We start from the raw sequence: 11,059 nt of genomic DNA, 5'->3' as shown, positions 1-11,059 counted from the left end.
AAGTAAAAGCACTATGTAAAAGTGTTAATTTATTGTATGTCTATAAAAAGGAGGATAATTACAGCAGACCCCTTTACCTGTAGGAAATATGTTCCAGGACCCAAAGTGGGTGCCTGAAACCATGGAAAGTACCAAACCCTTCATATGCTATGTTTTTTCCTATACATACAAGCCTATAATACAGATTAATTTACAAAGTAATTAGGTACAGTAACTAATTATAAAAATATACTGTAATAATAATTATGTGAATGTGATCCTTCTCTCTCAAAACATCTTATTATACAAATTAAATGCCTTTCTATTTTAACTAAGCACTTATGCTCTGTGGCTATAACTTCTGTAGTTTGAGGCAGAAGATCAAAACTAGCAAGAATTTCTAGTTTCCTTCTTCACAATTTCAGGAGTGGAAGATTCATTCTCACTGCAGATCGTAGCAACCTTAGAATATGATTTGTTTTCTTTTCCTTATTAAGTTGAAAACATTCATCTTTTCATTTAAGGAAGCACTTTACAGCTTGTCTTTACCATATCCAAACTGCATCATTACTTTTGTGCTTTGAGGCCATTACTGAGTAAAATAAGGGTGATTTGAACATAAGCACTGTGATAAGATGACAGTCGATCTGAAGACAGCTGCTAAAGGACCAAGGGGTGGCATATGCTGGACAAAGGGGTGATTCACACCCCCGGTAGGACAGAGTAGGACTTCTTCAAGCTACTCAGGTATGGAATTTAAAACTTACGGACTTCTGGAATTTTCTATTTAATATTTTAAGATCCAGGTTGACCATGGGTAATTGAAACCACAGAAAGTGAAGCCATGGAGAAGGGAGTGGGGGAATTACCGCAGGATATTTTGAAACTTGATACATTGCTAGAGTTGTCTTAGTAAGATGATGCCTACAAAATATCAACATTAGTAAAATAGGAGCTGCTGTAGTGCTCGTTTAATTATTTTAAGCCATTTAAACAGTCAGTCTATAAAGCAAAATTGATATTGCATTCACATGTACACTTTCAGAAAGTTTTCCAGTACCAATGAATATAATTCTAAAATGGATGAATTCCTATTACACACTTTAAGAGGCATTGTGGCTCTGAGATTTATTTACTTACCAAAGTGTTGATGAGATTAACTTCTTGACATGGCAGAGAGCATAAGATCAATGGAGGTTTGGTAACCAAGAAAGATTTCCAAAGTTTATAGGGGATATTTTTCAGAAAGACATTAGTCCACAGATATACATAAATTTCTTGATTCAAGAGCAGGTATATTTATTTGTAGATAACATAAGAATATAAAACAAGTCACTTTACAATTATATTTTATAATGAGAACAACGAAGTGGAACTTAAGTTGAATGAAATTCTTAATATGAAATGATTCTGAAATTACCATAAACCTTTAATCATACAGTCTTCCGTAAAGAATATGATACTAAAATTTCATGTTTAGCTTCATCTTTCCAAAGAATAGTTTGTGAAGGAAATACTAAGAATAGTAAACATATATTTAGTACATTACTATTTTCAAAGTTTAAAAAAATTTTTAAATTGATTTAAACAATAATCCAGTGAGACATTTTTAACCTCCCATTTTCACAGATGATAAAGTTCAAGAGTGATAACATATGGCGGATCACCTTAATTTACTACTCTTTTCCATTTTAATTGATCAGAATATTTATTTGCATTTTAATATTATGCTGCAGTCTTATAAACAGATGAGGATCCATGCACTCTGATAAGCAACAAAGAAATAAAAAATAAAGATTGCATATGTAGTATTCCTTGGGAGAATGGCAGAATTATAAAGAATCTTGATGAGCTAATTAATTTTTTTATCTATATTTATAGGACAGTTCTAAACAGCATTTTTCCATGTAAGCAAGATAATTTAGTTTATTGTCAAAGGTAAAAGTAAGCTTCAATTTTTCAATTATTTTAGATAGCAAAAAATACTGAGAACATTCAGTGAAAGGTAAAATAGAGCTGTGGTATGTTAAATGAGAGGGGAAGTATTTTCATTTAACAATCAACTGGATCAACCTTCAAAGCAGGTGAAATTAAATTATACTATATGAAATCCTAAAACTTATGAATCATATATTTCTATATCAATGTAATAAATAATATCAGGTAAAGAAGTAAAAAGTCTAACAAATGCATTGTCAATGCTAATCACATTTTCATGGAAATAATGTAACTTTTATAAATAAGATGATACAGAACTATCAATTTCACATTTAATAACTTAAAAAAACAGTATTTCCTCTCTTCATATGCAAAAACATGGTAATAGTTGGAGTGTGTGCAACTTATGTTTAATACATCTTAGAAAAGAAGGTAAATGAACTTATCTTTCATGTATAGTTCATAGATATATTAATTTAAATTCATTGTTCTATTTTTGTATAATATCATTTTATAAACTAGACTTTTAAAATTGAACAGATTTCAATTAAATACTATCAAGTTATTTTCTCCATGTGAAAATCTAATTTTGTTGTTTTTCAACAAAAAGTTTTTTTCTCTTTTAAGACATATTATTTTGATATAATGAGTTATATTTAAATTATTCAATACAACTGGCTGTTTGACATCACTTTTACATGTGGTCCTTTTGCAAGACACAAAATATTAACTTCTACCTAATATATACATCGGTCTTCTAAATCATTTTATATTAATCTTTTATAGTACTCATTTTGACGTTACAGACATATATTCACAAATGCAATAAGTTACAGAGTTTTAAGATAGCATTTTTACTAGTGTTATCAACACACACCATCTGCCATCAGGAGCTGCATCAGGTTTAAAACAATGATAATAACAGTGACTACTGCTACAAAAACTACCATGATTTCTACCATCAATGCACGACTTTTTTTGAGAAAAAAAAAATCTACATTTGAAATTTCTTTACTGTATACATAAAAGAATACCAGACATGCTGTTGACTCTGGTAAATGAATAAAAACTAAAAAAAGAAACTCTAGATGATTCAAACAATATATGCTAAGTACTTTTAAAAGTCAAAAGTACAATGTAAACCATCATACTGCATAGTAGCTTAATTTCTATTTGTGTTTCAAAATTATTTCAATGTAATTAAAAACCTGGTAAATAATGGAGATTTATTAACAATTTAAGGGCCCTAAAATAAATCTCAAGGAATATTTTTTTTCTGAAAATAAGTTCACAGCCTCAAACCAAAGGAAATATGCTGCTGTTCATTTGTAAGTGATCTAGATTTGAGGAGTCACACATTATTTTGAAATGAGACAAATTACTAATAAGTTAAAAAAAACATTTAAAACACACTCTTAAATAGTCACTTGAAGAATCTATATACTTCTGAAGGGAATGAGTAAGTGCAGAGAGTTCAGTAAATCAAGGCAAAAGCTCAACATGATAACATGTAACACATTTGTAGTTAGTAAGAAGATGTATCTTATCTGTCTTATGGTCAATAATTCAGTTTAAGGAAAATTATAATTAGTGTTTAACCTTTTCCTTCATTTCTATAAGTTCTGGTCTGAGACCTGCTTTCGCCCTCTGAAATTTTTGCTTCTTGCATTTTCAAGTAGATAAAAATCCTTTGAACTTGGCTTTAGAGGTACCTAATTAAAAAAATACATATAATACATAAAAGTAATATTTAGGATGAAATTCAGAAGTGATGGCATTAATCAATTATCATAATAACAACAGGAAACAGTAAGGAACATAATAAAAATGCCCAACAGAAAATATAAAAATCAAAGACGTAATCATTTAGTTTAAATCATTAAATCATTAAAATCATTTAGTTTAAAGTTCAGTGTTTCATTTAGTGACTTGTCTAATCCTCAGTCTTACAAAATTCTAGAATCTAAGTAGTAGTTTTTATCCATGGCTCTATATACTACTACATAGTATCAGTGTGGCACTAGCACAAGTTGGTTGAGAACATGTCTATGGACATAGAAATGATATTGTCCTACTTTTTTTTTTAATATTTAGTTGAACTTCTTGTAGGACAATATAAACTTCCTAGAGATTAGGAAGACCCGACTTCTCTTGTTATTAGCTCAATTACAACAGTTACCATCTTAGATAAAAAAAAATAAGCCAATTTACCCACTAAACATTTTAGACCAGCAATTCCCTAAAAGGGTTCCATACAAAATTAGCCTTCAAAACTAATTTGCAAAAATACCAAATACTGCCCTTTTCTTTTAGGGAGACAAATCAATAGTGGTATATTAACATCTGATAAGTACTAAGGAACCTATTAACCATGTTCATTATATTTCTCATACTTACTTCTACATAGCTTTTTGTCTTTTAAATAATACGCATTGATATCCTATTGGGATCACTTTGGTAATGCTGCTACAGAAAAACATACATGTTTTAAGCCTGAGAAAAATAGCAAAGAGTATATATTTGCCAGCACGTGTAAATGAACAAAACCATCAACGCAGAAGAGATCTAATCAGATCCCACAATCGACCAAAATTTATAGCTATAGTCAACTTTTAAATGAAAAAAAGGAAAAACAAAGCCCTCATTTTGGAGATCAGCAACAAGTTTGAAAAATTTCTTTGCATTTATGCAAATTGAACAAAATCTCCTGTATCTTCCTCAACTATTTCAATTCTATGGTGATCGTGTAATAAATAACAACTAAGATGGTTTTGCCATCCAACAGAATAGGGTTCAAATCCTGGTTTGCAACTTATTTGGGTAAATGACTCATGAAGCCTCTATTTTGTCTACTGTTACATGAGATATCTATTTGTAAGGATTAAATGTGATACTATATGTAGAAGAATACCCATTATAGTGCCAGGCATCCAAAATAACTCTAAAAAAAATTAGTTGCTAATATTGTAGCAGATGTTTGGAATCATGATCCTAAAAGAATAGTAACAAATATTCCTTAGATGTTAATGATCCTAGATTACAAAAATCAAATGTGGATTCATTATATTGTATCTGCTCAGATACAAAACTTCAGGTTTAAACAGAGAAATTTTCATCCAAGACACTCCATGAGAATTCCAGTCAGATGAGTATTTATTCCAGTTCATTTTTATTTTATTTTATTTTTTGGCCATATCTGCAGCATATAGAAGTTAGCAGACAAGGGATCAAATCTAAGCCACAGCTGCGACTTATGTCACAGATGCAGAAACAATGGATCCTTAACCCACTATGCTGGGTTTGGGATCGAATCATGCCTCAGCAGCAACCCAAGCTGCTGCAGAGACAATGCCAGATCCTTAACATGCTGTACCACAGAGGGAACTCCCCAGTTTATTTTTATATCCCACCTTAATAGTGGCAAACTAATACTTTGTTATAATAACTATTCTTAAATTGAATTACTGGTCTAAAATGACATCATTACAAGATTAAATTGAATTAGTGACCTAAAAATTTAAAATAAATTATAACTCTATTTCTTTCAGCTATTTCCTAAATGTTATAATAAAATTAAATTATGACCCTTCCTTTATTGCTACAGAACAAATCTAGACAGAGATGGTAACGTACTTATCTACTATGAAGTTCCTTCTTCAGACACGATTTGAAAGTGGGATACTTCTGAACTGTTTTATAACCCTGTTGAAGAAAGGATTCAAAGTGTATAAATGTAAATAAAACATTATACGGTAACAAAGATGCAATAAATAAATAAGGCAAAAACAAAAATATTTTAACACCTAAGAGGGAAATATGGTGTGAGAGGTTTATATTTTAATTTGATCTTGCTACTTGAAAATATTTGAGGAAAAAAGATTTTCAACGTGTGCCCTTTTAGATATTTGTTCCATCACCACAAAGTTAACAACTAACCACTAGGTGGCAGTTAAGTACACAGTATCTTTACCAAGACAGTTTGGATTTTAAGAATCCATTACAAATCTTTAAAAAAAAAAGAAACTGTCTAAGATGAATCTTGATTTTTTTTTTTTTTTCAGGGCCTCATCTGAGGCATATGGAAGTTCCCAGGCTAGGGGTCAAATGAGAGCTACAGCTGCTGGCCTATGCCACAGTCATAGCATCTGGTATCCGAGTCATGTCTATGACCTACACCACAGCTCATGACAATGCCAGATCCTTAACCCGTGGAGCCAGGCCAGGAATTGAACCTCCATACTCATGGATACTAGTCGGGTTTGTAACTGCTGAACCACAATAGGAACTCCTGAATCTTGATTTTTTTTTTTTTTTTTTTTGGTACATATAATTTTTTCTCTTTTTATTTTATTTATTTATTTTTTTAAATTTTTTCTCTTTTTAAATCATGATACTCAGGGGCACTCTTATCAAAGCAGGAAGGCTGAATATTCTAGCCCTAAATAGAAAAAAAAATTTCTTTTTCTATTTGCGGCACATCCAAATACATTAAACGTGTAAACATTTATTGATTCATGCTATATTTCATTCTTTAAAACATATTTCTGAGAAAAAACTGAATTTCTTGTAATTATTTTGCAGTATAAGATGTTAACAGAAAAAAATAGTTAAATGGATAAACATTTTTAACCTCATTTTCCATATAAAAAGTACTGAATATGCAGTGATTTAAGAATCTAATGTTGCCTAGTAGAATTCCTCATCATATAAAATGAAAAATATGATATTTCTTTGTATACTAATAAGCCTGAACAGCAGTGTGTAGACTGAATTAATCAAAATATTTGGCAAAATTTCTCCCCAGAAACTGGGATGAAGACATTAATTGAAGATGAAAATAAGTTGTTGAAATTCAAACTGATTTTATATTTAAAAAACCATTACATTTTAGCACCTTAAATTGCTCTGAAAGTAGGGAGGGCCTTAGATTTTTTCTTTTCAAATATAACATTTCCTGTTTATAGCCTAAAAATTTATATAAATTGTTTCTGAAACTTAGATGGATTTTTTTCTTTCAGTTTTTAAAAAGGCTATCAATAGGCTTGAAATTTATAGGTTTACCCGGAATCCTCTATGGAGTCTGTCTTTCATAATTCCAATAAATTCTTTGTAGCTTAATTGATCATCTTTGTCAACGTCAAAAATCTTGAAGACTGTGTTCACTAAATGTGGTGAAAGTTTGAGGCCTGTGGCTACATAGACGGCACGCTTAAATTCATCTAGATAGATGACAAGGAAAGAAGTAAACCATTAATACTAGTTTTATGTATTAATTATTGGCAAGGTTATAAAAGTTTTTTTTTTTTCCCTAGACACGGGTCATGATGTTATGTAACATACCACATTTTATTAATCATGCTATCTTCTGGGAACAAAAAATTTTTGTGGTTTTAATTAAAAGGGCCTACTCTCAGCAACAGACAGTTTAGAGGTCATTAAAGTGAACAAATTCTCAAGAAACGTACAGTTCAGATGGGAGCTGAAAACACCTGTCCAAATAATCATTACACAGGATCACACAGAAAGCAGCTACAAAGCGCTATGAGGATGAGGGTTGTGTGGAGTAGAAAAGGAGAGAAAAGAGGGTGTTTAGGGAAGCCTACAGTTTTGAGTCTGATGAGCTGAAGGATAGATGATTTAGCTTGTAGAGATGAGAGGCAATGGCAGATGAGACAACATGAATGAACAAAGGCGGGGACAAACGGGAGCATAAGGCATGTTCAGAAAATGAGCAGGAGCTGGGGAAGCTCTGCCAGGGGACTTCAAGGTGAAGAACCTGTACATTCTTCAGCAGGCAACTGGGGGACTGAAGAATTGTCCCTAGCAGGGTGTCAGGGTTAATGTGTTTTAGAAGATAATTCTGTGAGTTGTACAGGAAATATTGGTGAGGAAAGTGGATAAAGGCAGGAATACCTCTGAGGTGGCTACAGTAATAGTTCTTTTTAAAAGATAATAAGCTGAATTAAGGTGCTAGAAGCAGCAACAGGAAAAAGAGAGAGAGAAAGAGACATCTATTCCTAGCACCTGCAAGAATGGTTTTTTCCATTTCCTAGTTTCAGAAAGTAAAAGGAGCAACTTTGCATTCTGAAGCAGGTAAGCGGATACTGACTTTTTTTTCTTTTTAAGGTTGTTGAGTAGGTTTATCATGGCAGCAAAACCTTAGCCTGTTAAGGCAGAGCTCCCAAAGGTTTTGCTTAGAAACACTAAAATGCACTGAATTAAGAAGATGCCTTCTTTGAACATCTAGACCAGACAAAAGGGTGAAATATAAAAAATGTAAGTTTTCATGTTTCTTTCACTCAGTGAATATATGAATGAAGTTATATGAGGGATTCACTATTTACATTCTGGGGAGAGAGAATTATCTTTAGCACTGAGGGGCTGCAGTCTGCCTTCTCTTTAGAACTTGGTTAATAAAATAACAAGACAGTCCTCTGAGATTAAACAGGGGGATTGGCATTTACCAGATTATGGCAGGTAGAAGTAAAATAACCTGAAAGACATAACCAGAAAGTCCTCATATGACAAGAATATTTAAAAAGGCCTTGACTTGTTAGTCTGCCTACAGGCAAAGAATGAGCTGGTCCTGAGAACAACTACATTCTGAATTCTGTGGCAGTTGTATTTTTTGGTAAATTAAGCAAAATCAACATTTTTATATATTATTCATAAAACTTGGTTAATGTAAAGTCCATAGCTAAGAGGTGGCTCTGTTGACAAATTCAGGTTTCTGAGCCATCAGGGAGTGTGGTTAAAATATATAATACAAACATATAACCTAAATATCATCCTGGGAAGATGTCTGATGCATGGCCAGCTGACTCTTCTACTGGTAGGTACATATGTCTCAGTGTTACCAAGCAGCTATGAGGTTTCTTTCTCTGTGAACCTTTACAAATATCATTAGCTTTTCCCCATAATAAAAGGGCTATAATAAATTTAATACAAAAATGCAGCATATTTCTCTAAACTTTGCTTAGGGAAAACAAATTTCCCATTGAAGTATACACCAAACTTTCAGGCAAATTGATGACTAATCTGATATATATAGTTTATTTGCTGTCAAAGTTACTAGAAACAATGCAGGATTACGGTTTGCTTTTAATTTTTGAAAGTTTATTACTTACCTTGTCCTATTGAACGGCTTGCAAAATTATACATGTTCAAGGCTATTGCAAAGTCTTCTAGGTTGTTCAAAAACTGGAAAAATGACCTGAATTCATCAAATGTAATGCCCTATATTGGGAGAATATATGTAAATATATTTAGCATTGTAAAATTAATTAAAATAAATATCTACACTTACTAGAAATAGATTAAGCATCAGAAATATATCTTGTAAAAAAATATTTCCAGGGTGCCTTCTTAAACCTTCTTTCTCCAAATGGAATGTAACATTCACTCAAACTTTTTCCACTGGGTAATATCGCTACTATTAGCAATGATAGGTGAAATATTTTTAAAACATTGTCATATCAGCACAAAGTTCAAAAAATGCTACAATAAAAACAAATTTAAAATTTCAATTCTGAAAACTCTTATTTCAGGTGCGAATTGTTTAAACTCTAAAAGTAAATACGATCATTAAGGAAAAAAAAGAGAGGGGGAAAAAAACCCTAAAAACAGTTTCTCCTGTACATGTATTCCTTAAATACATTTAAGCATTACATCATTAATGCCTTCATAATACAATGCAAAATCAAAATGTCAAATAATCCAAGAGTAGTGTAATTTCACTTGTCCCTGCCATGCTAGGGCTGCCAGGCCAGCAGGAAGAAGTACAATGACTGTGTACACAGAGCTTTGGGAGGCCCAACACAGAACTTGGGGCAAGACCATGGGAAGGACTCTGGAGTGTCATTTACACAAACTGAAATCACTGCCACTGCTATAATTTCAATTAAATAGGAAAGTTATTTGAAATAAGCACAATGTATCTCTGATAATACAAATTTGGACATGAAGAGCTGCATCTAATTAATGTGTACTCCTCAGCAAAATGAACAAAACTGAGAGACAAAGTAAACAAAGAAAAGAGCAGAGGGCCAAGAGCTTAGACTTAACAAAATCTGACCTTACTACTGGGGTAAAGGAGGGGGAAACTAACGAGGTGGCACTGGAAAGCTGGGCAAAGAACCAGAGAGTCTATTTCACATAAGCCAACTACTGATTAAGTGATTTATTATCAAAATAGCATTTATTATCAATTTGTTATTGAAATAACAATACCAATTTTTTTTTCTTTTTAGGGCCGCAGCCAAGGCATATTGAGGTTCCCAGGCTAGGGGCTGAATCAGAGCTACAACTGATGGCCTATGTCACAGCCACAGCAACGTGAGATCTAAGCCACGTCTGCGACCTACACCACAGCTCATGGCAACACTGGATCCCTTAGCCCACTAGGAAAGGCCAGGGATCGAACCCACATCCTCAGGAATACTAGTAAGGCTCGTTACCACTGAGCCACAACGGGAACTTCTAGCAATACCAAATTTTAATAGACATTAGCTCCATTTCAATTATAACCCCTCTGTACTTTCAAAGAGAATCCTCACTGTCATTTCTCTTCACCTTTTCTCTTTCCCTTTCCTTATATTCATTTATGGTCACTCCAACCCTGATTCAGCATTGTAACCTGATTCAGAGACGGGACTATCTGACTCAATTGGGGAAACTAAGTCAGAAGGGGTTTGTCTTGATGTGAAGAGCAATTGCCAGGGAACCCTGGCCACTGCTCTGGTTCTATATCAGTTTGTGCTATGATGAGCTGCCCTAGCAACAGTCTGTGTCACAGCGACAGGTTAGTGCTGGTAAAAGTGAAAAACAAAAGGATGAGATATTTTTAAGCAAAGTGTAAACAAAAATGGCAAAACTTTTAGGGAGCTTAAAATTAAAAGCAAATTAAAGGATGACAGAATGGTACATTCTTCACCTGAACTTTTAGATTTTTCAAAATAGGGCCTCATGTTTAGAAAGACAGGACAAATCCAAAACCATACAATAATTCTTTTGTGTAGATAAACTATTTGTGTTTGTAAATATGGAATTGTAAACTGAAAAACAGGGCATTCATTTTGATGGAGATTATTTAAAGCAATCCATTTTTAAGAGCAATGAGGGAAAGACAGTCTCAGGGAGTGGC

At 32.8% G+C, this 11,059-nt stretch overlaps 1 protein-coding gene across 1 annotated transcript in view; it reads right to left on the bottom strand.

The window, feature by feature from the left end:
• The window catches only part of MICU3 (mitochondrial calcium uptake family member 3), a 107,079-nt gene continuing 97,269 nt past the window's right edge, over window positions 1,250-11,059 (bottom strand). The window contains 4 exon segments of the mRNA XM_003359862.4: window positions 1,250-3,629; window positions 5,551-5,619; window positions 6,979-7,136; window positions 9,045-9,153. Of these exon segments, the coding sequence (XP_003359910.3) occupies window positions 5,551-5,619; window positions 6,979-7,136; window positions 9,045-9,153 (336 nt within the window). The 3' untranslated portion in view covers window positions 1,250-3,629.

Source organism: Sus scrofa, chromosome 17 (assembly GCF_000003025.6).
Source record: "Sus scrofa isolate TJ Tabasco breed Duroc chromosome 17, Sscrofa11.1, whole genome shotgun sequence".
NCBI classification, from domain to species: Eukaryota; Metazoa; Chordata; class Mammalia; order Artiodactyla; family Suidae; genus Sus; species Sus scrofa.
Note: the sequence above shows the minus strand (reverse complement) of the source record. Positions and strands in the feature narration are given on the sequence as shown.